Below are 18,221 nucleotides of genomic sequence, written 5' to 3'. Positions count from 1 at the left end.
TGGAACACTATATCTAAAACTAATGATGTAATGTATGGGGATTAACATAACAATAAAAAAATTAAAAAAAAAAAATAGAATTGGTGTTTTTCCAGACCATCCCTGGGTTCTGATGATCCTTCCATCTCTGTGCCTCCCTTGATGGGATTCTCTGCTCTAGAAACCTGCACAGGGAAGGTACACTGGGGTGACTCCAGTGGGATTGAGCCTAGGTCCCCAGACTACACAGGGAGGGAGCAGACACAGGATCCTGGCGGTTGCCTGATCTCTAGCTGGTCTGATGGTCCATTTTCTTTAGAGCTGGCCACTAGACACATGTTCCCACAGGTCTGCTTGGATTAACCAGGGGCCATCCCAGAACCGAACGACCTGAATATAGAGCATGCAAGATTGCAAAATGAAGCAAAGTAATGGTCCAAGGGCAAGAAAACAGATTCTTCTGTCCTTCCTCACCACAGTGTCAGTATGGACTTGATGAAAAAATAAAATCTCACTTCCAGATCCATGAAGTCAATTCACTCCCCTCTAACTAGGTTTAAACATTATGTATAAACATGCACAATGAATTCCTGTGGGAAGCCAAGGTTTTCAGGTTTTCAAGTAGTGTGCCTACCTGGTTGTGGCTTTGGAGAGAGCCTGGAACGTGGTATGAATTCTCTCTCTTTTCAACTCCTAAGTGGAACGCATACGTTCCTAATTTATTAAAATACTTTGTCTTGACTGGAAACTGGAGAGCAGAATAATAGGATTTGTTTTTTAAAGATTTTTATTTATTTATTTGAGAGAGAGAGAGAGAGAGAGCGAGCATGCACAAGGGAGCAGGGGGAGGGGCAGAGGGAGACAGAATCTCTCAGCAGACTCTGCGCCCGATCGCGGAGCCCGACGCGGGGCTCGATCTCACAACCCTGAGATCGCGACCTGAGCCGAAATCAAGAGTCGGACACTTTAACTGACTGAGCCACCCAGGCGCCCCAACAGGATTTGTTTTTTAAACTAGACCGTTAGGTTTGTGGTTTAACAATTCCAGTTACTGCCAGGGACGGCGGATTATAATCACTGACAACACAATTTCCACTGAAATGAAAAACACACGACCACTACAGTGAGGCAGACTTTCTGGTACTGCTTGTAATCATCCAAAGGCATTAAGTCACAGAATTTAAGAGTTTTCATTTATTCAACAGATGTGGGCCAACTCCGGACAGATGACGAGTTGGCCAAGGCCGCCGGCCACACGGAGGGCAAGGGGGGAAGTGCAGCCACGTGATTCTGGAGAAGGAGGAGCCACACCAGTGAGGAGCTCAGGTTTTGTTTGGAACATACGTGCAAAACCAAAGAAGGCTATTAAGCAGAGAATTAAAAGCCTGCTATGGTTTAAAAGTATTTTTTTGTCTGCTGTCTGGAGAACAGATGAATGTGGGCAGAACAGGGAGAGAGAAGACCCATCAGGAACCTGAGGGAAGGAGGCGACCACGGAGATGCCTTTGGATGGGACTCAGGAGTGGGAAAAGAAGCATTTCTTCTCATCCCCCTTGGGGAGGAGACACGAAAATGACTAAAATAACAAGGCATCAGAATAGCTTTATTTCCTTATCTAGTTCATTAATCGCAGGCAGTTCAGCTCACAGGTACATGGAAAAAATTCACTTATTCACTCAGAAAGATCTCTGTCTTCGTAAAGCCTCCATCCTAGCAGAAGAGACAGAGATCCCTGAAACTAAAATACATTTAAAATATTAGGAAGTTAATAATGCTATGAAAAAAGCCCCTAAGTGGATGATAGCCTGAATGATTTGTTTTTGTGACAATAACCAAATTCCTCTTGGACATTTGCCTCGATCTTGCTCTCCCCAAATACCCATTTCTACGGAGATGGGGTGGCCCCTCACCCTCACCCCCGTTGCTTTAGCAGTGGGAATAGACTGATAATTCACAGAGAAATGTATCAGGTGAGCTATTCTGTGGGCTTCCAGCAGATTGCTGGGCTCGTGAGGACCGACTGTGAACAGGTGTAAACATGGCAGCCTGTGAGAATGTGTTAGTGACACCTTCTTAAATGGCGAGGCCCTTGTAGACTCAAGCTATCCTTTGTGCAAAGGCAATGAGGCAAGAACGGGAAAGCGTGTTGGAGAGGAGGGGCACGGGCCTGTGCAGGGCCACGGGGGGATTTGGAGGGGAAACAGAGAATCAGTCCTGATGAGATGTCCTCACTAGAGCTCCCAGCAATAACTATTTCCCTTGCTTCTTTTTCTTCCCCCCAACAGACACATCCTCACAGTGCCCTCTTGTCAAGCCATTCTCTCTGATACACAAAGACTACCATTCACTGCATGAAACAATGGCCACTGAGCTAGTCCATCACAAAACCTCACGTCTCTATCCGGAAAACCCCATTTGTCACCTCCCTTTGGTTGACTTCAAATCCATGGAAAGAGGTCAAGTTTGGTTTGATGTCGCAGGTCCAGGCACTTCCTAAGTCCGAGCTCTCTTTCCCTCCGTTACCCCCCCTCCTTGACAAGCTCACCAGTATCTCCAGTGACATGTAATATGCTAGTCAGACTCCATTTCCTTTGCCATGTTTTCTCAGTAGGATAGACAGCAACTACTACGCTATTATTAGTCACTGTCTTGGAAGAAAGTATTTGGATGACAGAGCATAGAACGTAAATCAACAAACGATACAAGCGGGCTTCGGCTCAGTACGCATTCATTAGCATCAAGATTTTGACTCACCATAGCTCCACACATCACTTTGGTGGGTATAAATTCGGTGTAAAATTGATTCCAAAGCCATCCACTTGATAGGCACCTTGGAATGATGAGAGAGGAAGTAATAAGATAACCATTAGCTTCCCTCTGGTGCAAAAAATTAAATCACATTGAAACAGATTACAAGTGACAAACGTGGGAAAGCCAGGCCACCCCACCCCGATACCCTAGGACCAGCGCTCCCTCCCAGCAGGAGCAAGTTTTAAATCTGGTAGAAAACAGGGCTATTCTGTTCGGCCCCAGGTGTGGTTTCACGAAGGCCTCAGCTGAGGACCTTTGGTCTGTGGGCAGTTCTGGTGAACTGGGTGCACATGCTGCGGCCTGGGGGTCCTGGTGGTGCACTGTGGTCCTAGCCACCCCACGTTTATGGGAGTTTGGCTGCTTGGCTGACTGCTTGGAGCCATCCAGGTCAGAGAGAAACTTAAGAGGGGTACAGCCGATTCAGAGCTACTGGAGGGCCTAAAATGAGACTTGCGCCCCCCCCCCCAGTGCTGGGAGAGAGCCCCCCGGAGGACCCCCAAGTCTGTCTGGGAGGAGGGAGCCAACCCTCCAAGAGTTACAGAGACCCTCGGGAGCTCTAGGAACGGCACGGGGAGTTTTCAGTATTTCTGAGATGTCCTCAATAGCTGTGACATTTCCCAGCTGCCCTTCTGAAGTGGGGAGGTTGAGACCTAACCTTGGCTAATGGTCACCCGAAGATGGAGCTGAGCTCGTGTTTATTGGCTTTGGCCTCTGGACACAATAGAAACATCTATTCTCACTCTCCCAGCAAATCCTGCTCTCAAAGCAGATCCTCGGGTCTGTACTTCCAGAAGAAGACCCTGGCTAGACCCAGGTGTCAGCGGCAGTCGCTGCGCCCTCACCCAGAACGTTCTGAGAACGTCCCCTACATCGGTCAGTCTGCTGGTGAGAAAATGCTCGCCGATCTACAAGCCAGCCTCTTACTTTGCCTCCTTCTGCGTGGTATTCTTTCTCCTCGGCTCCAAGCAGTTTGGCCAGCCCAAAATCTGTGATCTTGACATGCTGTGGTGTCTTCACCAGGACGTTTCTGGCTGCCAGGTCGCGGTGCACCAAGCGCCGGTCTTCCAGGTAGTTCATGCCCTGAAACATGGGGCCATGCAGTGAGGGAAAGCATTGCTTAGCAGACTGCCCTGGAGAGCGCAGACGGGGGTTCAAGCAGAGATGGCAAGGCGCCTGCGCACAAAGCTCTGACGTCATGTTCACACTGGACTCGGAGCTTTCCACGTCAGGGACTGCGCTTGCCCCCGTCTGTGTGCTTCCCCTGATGGACCCAGTCACTTGCACCCTGTAAACACTAGTAACTATCAACTGAATTGATGAAAAGACAAATCAATGAAGATACAATGAGCTGCTGACGTGCTAACTTTGCTCCATCTAGTGACTCCAGTTTTAAACCCAGATGAACCAAGTATCCGAGGGCAGAGCAAGCTGAGACCTGGCTGGAAGCTTGTCTGGAACTTGGCAACCGTGCCACCTGCCTGGGGTCACCTTCCCGGCGCGTAGCTGACCTGTAAAGCAGGGAAGGTCCATGCTTCTCAGGGCTGTGAAGCCACAGTGCCCTCACGCTTTCCCGGACTACCTGCCGTGATCTGCTACCGATGGACAAGATTTTTTTTTTCCAGTTTGATCTCCTTGTTTTTTTTAAATGAAATCACATGGACACTGAATTTGCTTTGACAAGGTGGCACTTCCCACCCACCCCCCCTTTGGTCGCCTCCCTAACTCTGTGGCGATCAGAATCATCGCTACTGAGAGAGAGCAAGAAAAGAATATTTGAGAAGCATGTAGCACAGGGCCTGACACGTGAATGCCCGGAAATACTCCCTCTCAAGTCCAGTCCTTGCCCACAGCTTTCTTGCCGACTGTCACGAGCACTCGCAGCCTCTCCTTTTCCTTGCTCCGTGCTCCAGCTCAGCCAAGCTCCCTGGGACCCTACCAAGCTCCAACCTGGTGACATGAGCTTGGCAGCTCAACCTCTACGCAGGGCCAGACTGGCAGGCGGGAGACGCTGCTAAGTTCTGCAGACATCTTACATTGTTGGCACCACATTCTCTCCCACTTGCTCACGAATGTGCCTCTCTCTCCAGCCAGGGGAGTGGACCACGCTTCCCACCTCCTTTACAGCTGACACTCATGTGCTCTCCAGCAAAGACAGGCACAGAAATGCTTACTGAAGCGCATGAAATGCAAACAACTGGGCTTCACCCACGCAGCTCTAGTCTCTGGCTTTCTCGAAGCTGCGGTGGGATCTCCGTGAGAGGGCACCTGCAGGGGGCACCTGCCGCTAAGGATGGATTCCCCAGTTTTCTGGCAAATTCTGTGCTTCCTTTTGCATAGACAGTAGGTGAAAATTATTCGTGAAGTGAAATTAAAAATTTTTCTTTCTGGAGCAGAACTAACCATCGTAGGAAGCTAGGATCTTAGGAAGATGCTACCAGGAATTAACCTCTGAGGGCTATTTTTGAGGCCTTTCTTTGGAAAAAAGATGATTAACCCCCATGTCTCCCTTCTCCCTCGTATTTTCTAGAAAGTTCCTGAATGTTTAAGATGCTGTGTGATTTAAGTGTTCCCCTCCTAAGATTCCTCAGATGCAGCAAAATAAGGTTAACGGGGCTCATGTCTACTCAAGAGGAAACTAGCAGGTTCTCTCTGGCACGGCACTTCCAAATTAGGGATTATTATTTAGGAACGGCATGTGGGGAGCGAGAGGGAAGGAGGAGAAGCCGAGAATACTCCTCCAAACAGAGGATTGACTTACTACCCCGTCACCTCTCCCCACGACCCCGTCACAGTATGCTCCATTCATCAGCTTCCTTCTCTCCTGTGGTTCCTGGGACCCTGTTCAGTCCTCCTGTGTCTTATAAAAGAGCAAGGCCTCTATTTATTAAGCATGGTGTACTCTTACCCATTCAAAACGGGTTAATTGTGCTTGGCCTCTTGCCTGGTGAGGCGCAACATCTGCATTCCAGGCTGTATGAGCTCACTCGTTCTCTCTCTCTCTCCTTCTCTCTCTCACCCCGTTTTCTCTTCCTCCTTCCACCCTGTGTCGCTGACCCTGCTTCCTCGGTACTTCCCGAAGACTTCCTCAGTGGTAGGAGCTGAGTCACCGTGGCACGGCCGGACACACAGGAACCAGTCCATCTTGCCCTGTCCCTCTTGCTTTATTTCAAATTTGTGTTTTCTGCGTTCCTTAGACCCACAAGGGGCGGGGGGGGGGGGGGACTTCAGAGGGTATTTCCAGCTTCACTCAACTACCATCTCAAACTTTTCATTCTGCCTCTTTAAATGCCCCACAGTCTGCACACTGGACACGTTTTTCACAGAAGTTTGTTGAAAAATGAACGGATGAGGGGCACCTGGGTGGCTCAGCTGGTTAAGCGTCTGCCTTCAGCTCAGGTCATGGTCCCAGGGTCCTGGGATCGAGCCCCGCATCGGGCTCCCTGCTCAGCGGGAAGCCTGCTTCTCCCTCTCCCACTCCCCCTGCTTGTGTTCCCTCTCTCGCTGTCTCTGTCAAATAAGTAAATAAAATCTTAAAAAAAAAATGAGCAGATGAAAGAATGAAGGAGTGATACAGCGGCCGACAGTTCTGAGCACTGATGATGCGCCGCGTGTTTCCAGCACATCTTCCAAGAAGCCTCCTCGGGGGCCAGAGTGCCGGTGCGCCGCACGACCACGCTGAGAGCCGCCCCAGCGGGTCCAGAGGCCGGTCAGACCTAGGGCTCTGAGTCCCTGAGACCACCGGTGGGACCCAGTCCTGATGTCCTGCTGGGGCCTCCACGTGAAACTTGCCTGCTGGCCCAGAGGCTGCTTGAGATGTCAGAGAAGCTCCAAATAAACAAAAAACCCCAGCCGCCCAGCCCCTTGGCTCTGTGCCACGGGGTAAGTCCACGCTGTCGTGTAAACCTAATAAATTGACCCGGGCCCCGCCTCCGCCCCCCGGGTCTGTAAAGGACCAGGACAACTTTAATAAATGGTGACGTTTCCTGAGACTATCCGTCCTCGGGGAAGGCTTGGGAAAGAGCCGTTTATGTCTTCTGGGGCGCACAGCTAATCAGCCAGAGGGGTTTAAATCAGAGAGGATTTGGGGGCGGCCAGATTCGGCTCATTTGAACTCAGATAAAACTCTATTCATCAGTCTCTGTCCCACACCATCGAGGCAGTTTAAAGGGCCATCTCGGTGCCCGGCAAAGTTATATTTTAACCAGTCAGTCGGCAAAGATAAGAGCCCTGATCAGAGTCCATCTAAACAGACACCACAGGAAGCGTATCAGCCTGGGCCTCAGTGGGGCCTCTTGGGAAGCTCATTTCCGGATTCCTCTCCGAGAGCCTCACTTTAATTTAAATCAACGTATTTCTTTTTGTTAATTACTACAGGACAGCTAGGACGAATTCTGAAACTCCAAGGTCAGCAGGGAGTTCGAAGAGCCAGCCTGGAACCTCAAAGCACAGAGGAGAAGCACAGGGATATGCCTCAAACGGCTGTTAAGGGTTTTTCTGGCACGACACCTACGGAAGAAGAAAGGAGTGGGGGTGGCTGGGTTTGACATTTACAGACTGTTTTCCGGAGGGCTGCAGCATCCTACGACTCCTGGGAGGAGTCCAGACTGACAGGACTGACAGGCTGCCACGGGGTCCACTTCTGTTCTGTTTCATAAACCGCCACGGGGAGAAGTCCCAAGCAGGACGTGCAGAGTACAGGAGATGGTTCTGGCAGAGTGACATCGAGTATGGCTCACGCACCACTGAGCCCCTGCCCTCAGGAGAGGTAGAAAAGTGTCAGAATTTCCGATCCCAGACAGAGCTCGGGGGTGGCACCAACATGGTACTGAGACGGGGACGGGAGGACGGCCAGGCTCAGTGGCTTGTGGGTTCTGCCCTGAGCCATGTCAGCAAGTGCTGGTCAAGAGCGTGGACCTGGGAGCCAGGCTGCGAGGGGTCCAATCCTGATTTTGCTACTTACTAGCGCACGACCTTGGCAAATTACTTAAGCACCCCCGTGCCCCAGTTTCCCGGTATGTAAAGTGGGCTAATCAGATGGTTAACTGAGTTAAGCCATGCAGAACAGAGGATGGTGCCCAGCGAGAGCCCTCCGCAGGGGCCGGTGAGTGTCATGGTTTCCTCCTCCCCCGCCTTCTCCATCCATTTGCTGCGAGCTTGAATTAGGTCGCTGTCATAGCTTGCTTACATTACAGCTTCCCAAAGACTCTGATCACGCATAGACTCCTGAGAAGCACCCTCTGCTTTTGAGATGAAGCTGTCTTTTTGTGTGGGCATGCAGGGCCCCGCGGGGTCTCTGCGCGTCCTCCCCAGCTCGGCACTGCCGCCCGTCCCTCCGCTCAGCATCTCTCAGCCACTGAGCCGCTCTGCATTCTCACCACTGTGCAATGGTCACGTCTCAGCGGGTGCACCACCGGGACGGGGGCAGGCCTCTCCCTCACATCTCCAGCACACAACTCCTGAGGCTAAGAGACAGGCTGCCTTGCCTGCCCACCTCCTCCGCGCCCGCCACTGTCCTCCCAGCACCTGGCGCCCGGCTGACAGTCCGAGCCCCCCTCGCTGGTCCCCGCATGCCCTTCATAGCAGCCCGTGGGACCGTGGTCCTCCATGCACCCAGCTCTCTCCTGCTCTGACCACTCTTTCCCTGTAGCACAGCACTCTAGCTCTGTATGGATCTGTTTCCCTCACGTCTGTAAGTTGGGGAGAAAAGAAATTTTGTCTTATTTATGTATCTATGCACATGATTCCTAACGCTGGCAGATAAATGCCCAAGCAATTGTTAAGTGAAATATTTAAAAGTTGATATTTTGATACTTTTGATTTTTTTTTTAGAGCGAGATCGAGAGAAAGAGAGTGAGAGGCAGAGAGAGCACAAACGGGGGGGGGGGGGGCAGAGGGAGAGGGAGCGGCAGACTCCCACACTGAGCAGGGAGCCCGACATGGGGCTCGATCCCAGGACCCTGGGACCATGACCTGAGCCGAAGGCAGACGCTTAACCATCTGAGCCACCCAGGTGCCCCAATCCTTTGATATTTTATTTTATTTTTTATTATTATTTTTTAAAGATTTTATTTATTTATTTGACAAAGAGAGAGACAGCGAGAGCAGGAACACAAGCAGGGGGAGTGGGAGAGGGAGAAGCAGACTCCCCGCCGAGCCGGGAGCCTGATGCGGGGCTCGATCCTGGGATCATGACCTGAGCCGAAGGCAGGTGCTTAACCATCTGAGCCACCCAGGCGCCCCGATACTTTGATATTTTAATACCACAGTACCTTCTGGCTTTTTGATGACACACTGCAAAGTGATCCTTTAGACTGATTAAATTTAACTGTAATCTTTTGTGGAACATTTAAGAATAAATTAAAAAAATAATCCAAATAACTGAAATGGCTGGTAACAGGATCGGCTGTTTGGCTCTGTCACTGATCTAATCTTGTTGCCTGGGAGTTTACGGAGCAGCGTGCTTTACGGGGGAATCAGCTCAGGTGAGTCCTCCTTCCTGAGGATGGAGGCAAGAGGCCAGCGGTGAATCAGCACCCTTGGGCTGCACGGTTAGTGGGGTGGGGGCTGCGCCTTGAACCTCACCTTGATGAGTCCTGACCTGCAGAAGGAGCCGGCCTGGGTGGTGAAGGCCCGAGCCCAGACGGGACCAGGACGTGGTACACAGAAGTGGGGGTCTCTTTGCCACCCAGCCTGGTTAGACTAATGGACTGCAGCTCCTCTGCACCTTCCTTGACCAGCGGGATTTTCCTCCTCTCACACCCCTGCTTGTCTATGATGACCACAGTACAGTGTGTCCACATGGGTTTCATGACGGGGCACCCAGAACTGAACCCAGGCGGCCCGGACTGTTCTGGCTACATCCGGGTAGAATGATCCCCTTCTTGCCCCTCACTTGGACAGGATAACCCACAAATGGCTCAGCCCGTCTTGTCTCCCTCCCCTTTCAGCTGCTCACAAGCACTGATCGTTCTGACAAATGTGTGGCCAATGAAGACACCCGGGGCTTCTTCAAATGGACTTAGACCAAACTAAGTAATCCCGTATGCTGAAAAAAATAAATCCTTCAAAGTGACTTTTTAAGTTAGTCCTTATTAAACTGTATCTCCTAGATCGACTTAAACACGGTTCGGGGCATACACAGTTGTGGTCAGAGGATGAGGCTGCAGAACGTGTCTTGCTCAGAGCCTCTCCCTCCTCCTTGTATCTGTCTTCAAACCTCTCCAGCGCCTGACCTCGAGGATCCTCAAGTTCTGTCAATTACCTGAAAACTCAATTCTGTGAGATCTTAATCTGGGTTAGGTGATATGCGAGCTCTTTCATCCCAGAGGTTTGGGACAATGTCAGATTAGTCACAGTCTAGAGAGCTTTATTTATTGCAGGGCCTCGTAATAACGTGCACCGTGATGGATGCTCTACGGGGAACAATCTGGCACAAAAGCAACGTTTTCCACGTGACAGGATGATAAGATGATAGAATCTTTCAGATTAGAACATTTTATGACATTATGGCGCCATCTGATACAGTTTGGGACTTACTAGCTGGCTTATGTAGCCAGAAAAGAGTGGATACACTTTCTGAGGCGACCAAGTCCCAGCAAGTGTGAGCTACCCAGGCCTCATGAGCCAGGAGCTTAGGAAGCAAGGATCTTTCTGACTGGGGAGTAGGTGGTATCTCCACCAGCTCCTGAGGCCAGAGAACAGAATCCATTTCCACCACATTCGAGGAGGCCCTTCTGCTCTCCGGCCCATCCTGACTTCCTCCCTAGCCTACTCGCTTTTCTTTTCTTTTCTTTTCCTTTTGCCCAGGTGATAGAATTTGTCCTCTTAGCAGTTTAGCCAGGACAACAAGCTTGCATAACAGTGGCCGGCTCTCCATCAATATTTAGAAAACTTCCCCAGAGAGTCCATGCCTTTGTGAATCAAGGCAGGACATTTATAAGTCAATAAATCCCACTTAGAAAATGCCAGGAGTTCAGTTTCTGGTCAGCCACGAAGCGTTTCTGGGTAGTTTCACTTCCAACTTCTACAAAGAAAACTGCTTAATACTTAGATAAAAAGTCACTAACCCAAGAGCAAATTTCTCTCTTCGTAACGGAGGAAATCATTTCTTTCCTTTCCCTCCAGGGACAGGCACTCCATCACTGCAGCTATTCAGATACAGTGGGAAAGGGTTTCTCTTCTGAATCAAAAAGCAAATCTATCCCAGAGAGCTAACGACCACAATCTGGAAGGGCTTCAATGTGAAGTAAAGCGGAACAAAGTACAAGAGGCACAATAGTGGATTTCAGTAACAGGTAAAATAAATTCCCATCTTTGTAGACGCCAGGGCTCGGGCAGATTGAAATGTAAGGTTGCAAAGGAGAGAGAGAGGAGAAAAGCTCAAGAACGAGAGAAGATCTGGAAACAGGAGATGCTGCTCTAAGAAACGGACGCTGATGAAGACAAGGCTTCAGCTTAGATTTTAGTCATTGATCCAACCTAATTTAGCCAAAATAGGGGCAAAGAAATGGACAAAGGGAACATTTAGCGAGCAACGCGTGCCTGTGGGACCGCTGGTAGGTGCTTCCCGGAGCTAACTTGGTGTCATCCTCACTACCCGGGAGGACAGGTGGCAAAGCTTCACTTACGGCCAGAGACTAGACACAAAAAACCCTAAGCAACTTGCCCGAGGTCACGTGGTTAATAAATGCCAGCAGTGAGACTGGAATCTACAGTCCTCTGGAACTGTAAGCACAGATCTGTGCTGGACAAAACTTGCTGAGGCTATGTGCCCCATCGCCAAGAAGGGTCACTTTTGTGGAGCTGTGGCCTGACATGAGATGATGAGAGAAGAAATGCTAACTATCCCGACACCCTCTGGTGAACCGGGCCTAATGAGTCAAGCAGAAGCTTGGCCACAGGTGTGCAGAGCTCTCGACGGCCTGCCCAGGGTGGGGATGGCCAAGACACCATTCTTTTTTTTTAATTTTTTTATTGTTATGTTAATCCCCATACATGACATCATTAGTTTTAGATATAGTGTTCCATGATTCATTGTTTGTGCATAACACCCAGTGCTCCATGCAGAACGTGCCCTCCTCAATACCCATCACCAGGCTAACCCATCCTCCCACCCCCCTCCCCTCTAGAACCCTCAGTTTGTTTTTCAGAGTCCATCGTCTCTCATGGTTCTTCTCCCCCTCCGATTTCCCCCCCTTCATTCTTCCCCTCCTGCTACATTCTTCTTCTTCTTTTTTTCTTTCTTAACATATATTGCATTATTTGTTTCAGAGGTACAGATCTGAGATTCAACAGTCCTGCACAATCCACAGCGCTTACCAGAACACATACCCTCCCCAGTGTCCATCACCCAGTCACCCCATCCCTCCCACCCCACCCCCCACTCCAGCAACCCTCAGTTTGTTTCCTGAGATTAAGAATTCCTCATATCAGTGAGGTCATATGATACATGTCTTTCTCTGTTTGACTTATTTCGCTCAGCATAATACCCTCCAGTTCCATCCACGGCCAAGACACCATTCTTACAGAGCTCACCGTCCACTTGGGGTCGGTGGGCACAAACTCAAGTGGACCGGTAAATAAGCCAGATCTTCCCAGGTAGCAATATGTGCTAAAAAGAAAATAAAGCAGGGGCGCCTGGGTGGCTCAGTCATTAAGCGTCTCCCTTCGGCTCAGGTCATGATCTCAGGGTCCTGGGATCGAGCCCTGTATCGGGCTCCCTGCTCAGTGGGGAGTCTGCTTCTCCCTCTGCTTCTCCCTCCCACTTGTGTTCTCGCTCACTCTGCTCTCTCTCTCTCTCTCAAATAAAAAAAAAAAAAAGAAAGAAAAGAAAAGAAAGCAAACAAAGCAAGGTAACTTTGTATGGAGGGCCATATTCTCAGTTTCTTGCCATAGATAATTGGGGAAGAAAGCTAAGGAAGAATTTCTGGGCTCAGAAGTCCGTGTATGAGTACTCTTCAGGAGTAATTCTGTATTTCAGTAAAACCTGCTTGGGGCTAACCACCGCCTCCCCCAGATCAGCCACTGTTCTGCACTGAACAGGGCCCCCAAGTTTCATGTCCACCAGGAACCTCAGAAAGTGACCTTGTTTGGACACAGGGTGTTGCAGACGCAATCAGGTGAAGATCTTGGATGAAAGCATCCTGGATTTAGGGGTGACTGGTGTCTTTTAAGAGAAAGGAAAAGGCAATTCAGACTCAGAAACAGGGAACAAGGCTGTGCGAAGACCAAGGTAGCAATGGCGGGGGATCATGAGCTCGGGGACGCCTGGAACCACCAGAAAAGAAAAGGCGAGGACGGACTCGCCTCTGGCACCTTCGGAGGGGGCAGGCCCAGCCGGCACCTTGATTTTGGACTGACCTCCAGGACTGTGAGCGGGTAACTCTATGTTGTGGTCAGCCACCATGAATTTGTGGTAGTTCGTAGCAGCCTCAGGAGACTAATCCAGTCACACACAGAAGTAATAAGCGTTTTCATAAAATCACTGCATGGGAGGCCCACACCCCTCTTCCGGGGTCACTATCTAGTTCCAACGGAGAAGTCCTCTGTTCTGTGACCAGGTTATGGGTGCGAGAAGGCCAAGCACACCAGGTGGCTGGCGGCGGTCGGACGAGGTGCCGGGAGCCTCCGGGGGCTGCCGCTGAGAAATCGACACCAGACGGCACCGGAATAAACCGACTACGACTGCAGCCAGGGGAGGCACGGGCAGTCGGGGCCCAGGCAAGGCCTCACGGAAGCCGGGCTTTCTGGCTCCGTGGAGGGAGCCAACGGGCAATGATACACACGCTCAGAAAGGGACCTGCCCACAAATGCCCTAAATTCAACCGAGTAAAACAGTGCCGGGAGAAAATACAGAATTTAGCCATTTGGGGTGCAAGTAACTGGTGCAGCGCTGGGGTCAAGAGGGAGAAGTTTGGGATTAAAGTAAGAAGTCCTTCGGAGGCCACGTGAATAGCTCAGTACCCAGCACATGGCTCTGCGGCTATCCTTAGCACGCAGGTGGGGCCACCTGTCCCCTGGCTGCATTCTCCGCCGTCCCGCGCTCCGGAATGAGCCTGTTAACGGGGGAGGCGGGGCCCGTGAGGAACCCCAGCAAAGCACAAAAGCGTCTGTTCACCTGCTAGTGCCCCTCCAACCTGCACAGCCCCTGCCCTGTCTCCACAGCCCCCCTGTCCTCTGGGTCTGCCCAGCCCAGCCTCAGCCTCCTTGCTGGCCCTGTTAGCAAGTCCCGATGGGGTAGAAGCCACAGTTCCTCCTCTCCTACAGATTACCCTAAGAGTCAACCAAAAGAACACCCGAGAAAGAACACTAGCATCAAACCATACCGAGTACCTAATAAAGTGAACATTGTTTAAACGTAGCTGAATAATTAGATTTTCACCATGCAGGGGGACAGGCCCTGATTGGATGCAAAAGGCAATCCATTTGATTGAGTCCAAAACAAAATGCATGTGGTACATACCCTCTTGGCAAATTTAGTTATCCCAGGATGGGGAACCCAATTGTTGCTTTTCCGGTTGTCTTTATTTTTCCCCCTTGCTGCTTTTTAAAGATTTTATTTATTTGACAGAGAGAGAGGGAACACAAGCGGGGGGCAGTGGGAGAGGGAGAAGCAGGCTTCCCACGGAGCAGGGAGCCTGATTCGGGGCTCGATCCCAGGACCCTGGGATCATGACCTGAGCCGAAGGCAGACGCTTAACCGACTGAGCCACCCAGGCGCCCCTCCTGTTGCTGCTTTTCTTTGCAGCTTTCATTAGTCACACAGGAAGCGCGGTGCGGGGGGGGGGGGGGGGGGGGGGACAGCGAGCTAAGGTAGCTTCACCTGCTGTTTAGTGGGCGTATCTGCCCTACTCTCAGAGCTGCTCTGTGCACACTCCTCCGGGCAGGGTCCCCTCTCGATTTACCTTTGCAATCTGCACACACCAGTTGAGCAGGTACTGGGAGCCAATGTTGTCCTTGTGCTCGCGGACATAGTCCAGGAGGCAGCCAAAGGGCATGAGCTGTGTGATAAGCTGGACCGTGGAGGTCAGGCAGATGCCCAGGAGGCGGCACACATGAGGATTGTCCACGCTGGCCATCACGTAGGCTTCCTGCATGCACAAGGGAAAAGCGTCAGAAGGGCTCCGCACCACGGCTAAAGGCACAGACCCCTTTCCAGGTTTAAAAAAAAAAAAAAGAAAGCAAAGCACAAACGTGACTTTGAGTTCCAAAATGTGTACACGTACAGGACAGGGAAGCCCATGTCCACATGCAGTGGACATTTATGTGGGGCCTATTACATACATATTCGATTGTGAATTGACCGTCATTTTGTGGAAAACAGCACCCCCGAGCGGAACGCAAGGAGCTCCCCAGCGCCAACACACTGAATGAAAATGGACCTGATGTCTCTGGGCTTGAGCGTTGCTGCTGCCCTTGCTGGGAAGCCCTCTGTCCCGAGGCTAAATAAAGTTGCCGTGGTTTAAAATGTCGTCAGGGCCTGCAGAAATCCATGCCTGGGTCCCTAAGGCTTGATAGCGACTTTCCCGCCAAATCGACACACACACACGCAGGGGTACGGCGGGGAAAGGTCCCCACGGAGGCCATCGATTCTCACCAGGCTGGAGACGCCCCCAGTGCCTGTTTCAGGCTTTGAACTGGACAGCGGGCATCACGTTACAGGGACCCCAGACTCTGCCGGCTGCTCAGGATTCATTTCTGAACAGACGTGGTCTGTGCTGCCATCGGCCTCAGTCTTGAGCTCAGAAACCATGCTGCTCGTGGACACAGATCCATGACTGTAGACTACTGTAACCCTTCTCCTATTCCTGGGCAGAGGAAGTGAGTTTATGTACCCGTGTGCACACAACGGGGGCCTTCTCTTAAATCCGACCGAGAATCAGGGAATCCTCACTTTCCTCCCATAAATTCTGTCTCCCTTTCAAACACAAAAGGTGGTGACCTTTAATTCAGTTGTGGAAAGGACTACATGGCCTGCAAGAGAGAGCTCTGAGGTTCCTTTTTATATTTATATATTTATATTTATATAATATATTTTATATTATATTTCCAGCACTCCTGTGGGTGGAAGGTGGATTCGGGCATTGGAGGGGTGGGGGTGTGGCGGAGGGGGGGGAGACTTGGGATGAGAACACTGGAGGAGCCGGAGGTGACCGAGGAAACAGAGTGGGGCTGGGGATGGAGGGCACACACACAGATTCCTGAACACAAACTGGACTGCACCTTGTTTCTTGCCTTAAGCCATCCTCTGGCCTCACAGTTCATGGGCAGCCCCACGCCTAGCACATCAGCCCCTCCTGCAGAAAGCCCCCTTCCTCGTCCTCCTGGCTCTCAGCTCTCTCAACCCTCCCTCAGGCCCTCGGGCCGCAAGACGGCCTTTGCCTGGAATGCCCTCCCACCTCCTCTTTCCTCGTCCGACTCCTCCTCCGAGGGGCCTTCCCGAATCCCCAGTCTTAAACTCTCCAGGCATCTTGCAGTTTTCTTCCTTGGGGGAGCCGGCTCTTCCCTGCCTGGGAACTTGCTAGAGATGCAAATTCTTGGGCCCTACCCAGGCCTACGGTGCGAGATGCAAGGAGGTGGGGCCCAGCAATCTGTTTGAACAAACCCTCCAGGGGCTCCTCAGGGCTTTGGAGCACTCATCATAATCTGCACTTAAATACTTGTATGATTTTTGTAAAATGTCCTTCCTCCCCACCGTGCTCTTTGAGGGAAGGACTGCATTCTCAGCTCCTAGCTTTTGCCCAGTGCTTTTTAGCGCTGTATTTTGCTGGTAAACACTGCTTATTTATTGCCTTGATATCCCCTACATGTTCTTGCTGCCTCGGCAAGTCGGGTTAATACTTGGGTGCGGTGCAAGGACCTACGTCAACTCTTTGGTCTTTGTAGTGGTACCGAACACATATTTAGGCAGGTAACTGCCCCAAAATGTCAGGACTGAATTACACTGCAATCATACAAAGCCAGAAATTTAAAACAAATCACAGACCATGCACTTCAGTTAACAACAACAAAAATTCCTACAGCTTTTAATATTCGCTGCAGAACGTTTGTGTGGGTGCTTTCCTGAGTGGTTAGGCCCTCTCCTTGCAAGCAGAGCTGGCCTTTCTTTTCTTCTGTATTGTAAACATCATATCACAACATTAAAGAACAGAGTAGACGTCTGATACTTATGGACCTGCAAACATCCCTTAAAACTTGAGAAGGGCTGTTGATAAAAAGTTAGAACTGGAAAGCCCCGCACGTGCATTACTCACCTGAAAAGGAAACTGAGGCCCGGGGACGCGAACGGCTAACCAGGGACACTCTGTGTCAGAGCTGGGCCCACATATGGGTCTCCTCACAAGGGCGACACCCTCTGCAAGCCCCCTCGTCACCCCCACATGCTGTTCCCTGCGGTCCCCTGCGATGCCCTGCTGAGTGCTCCGGTGAATGGGCTACCAGAAAGCTCCAGACCTCATTACACACACAGCACATATATAAATGTTTGCATTCTTTTTCCACTGCCTGCCCTAAATTTAAACTGGAAAGGCTGTGGAAAAATTAATAGGCCATGTGATTGCCAGAAACGCACAAATCACGTCTCTCCCCCAAGTCTGGGAAACTGTACAACCATAACACCAAAGAAATCCTCTGGCCGTTCCTATTTTCTCAAGATCTGGTTGAGATTTGGAAACATATTGTATTCATTTTAGAGGGGAGAAAAATCTGCAAACCAGAGCAAATTTGAGCAGCCCATCTGTTGCGGGGCCGTGAGGAGCTGACCTGGACCCCGGGATCGGGGAACAGAGCACCGGGCGTGGGTGTTGGGCCACACAGAGCCTGGAGCTCTGCCAGATCCCCGATCCTATTAAAATCTGATAGAGCAACAGAACTAGGTCATCACTTCCGCCCCACCCCCAAGGACAATGGAGACGCTGTTTGGTCGGGTGTCCTGTTTGGTGAGCGCAGAAGTTAAAGTGAGCTTTGTTCTTAGCTGTTTATCTTAGGATTTCAAAGGTGTATTGTGGCCTACAGCAAGAATGCTTGGTATTCCACAGCAATCTCGGAGGGGGACGCCGCGGCCAGGCGCCCATGTTCAGAGACCTCAAGGCTGATGTCTGAGTCACATGGCACCCGGTCTCTGAGGCTCCGTGACCTTGAAAGTCTATTGTTTTGTCCCAATTGCCAAAATGATCTTCGGTGCCTGCCTTCTTGCTTGTCTCCCTCATCTGTGAACTGTTTTAGGTTAAGAATTGGGGGAAAGGATTCTACTAGATTTTCAACCCCTTCAGGAAAGGCATATGCTTATTAGCCTTCAGAATGAAGAGTAGGTGCCCCCACATTTTTGAAACTATCAGTTAACTACGCCACAGGCAGCAGCTTCTGATCCCTAGGGGGGAATCAGAGTGTCCAGTACTGGGTGAGTGGGCCCATTTACAAGTGAGCGTGAGCAT

General features: G+C 50.8%; 1 protein-coding gene across 1 annotated transcript in view; it reads right to left on the bottom strand.

Moving 5' to 3' along the window:
- Positions 1-18,221, bottom strand: part of EGFR (epidermal growth factor receptor) — a 207,123-nt gene that overhangs the window by 15,776 nt on the left and 173,126 nt on the right. The window contains exons 20-22 of the mRNA XM_032430631.1: positions 14,694-14,879; positions 3,715-3,870; positions 2,734-2,809 (exon numbers count right to left, since the gene is read on the bottom strand). Of these exons, the coding sequence (XP_032286522.1) occupies positions 2,734-2,809; positions 3,715-3,870; positions 14,694-14,879 (418 nt within the window). The remainder of the gene's footprint in view (positions 1-2,733; positions 2,810-3,714; positions 3,871-14,693; positions 14,880-18,221) is intronic.

Source organism: Phoca vitulina, unplaced genomic scaffold (assembly GCF_004348235.1).
Source record: "Phoca vitulina isolate PV1807 unplaced genomic scaffold, GSC_HSeal_1.0 scaffold44, whole genome shotgun sequence".
Lineage (NCBI taxonomy): Eukaryota > Metazoa > Chordata > Mammalia > Carnivora > Phocidae > Phoca > Phoca vitulina.
This window is presented reverse-complemented; position numbering and strand designations above follow the sequence as displayed.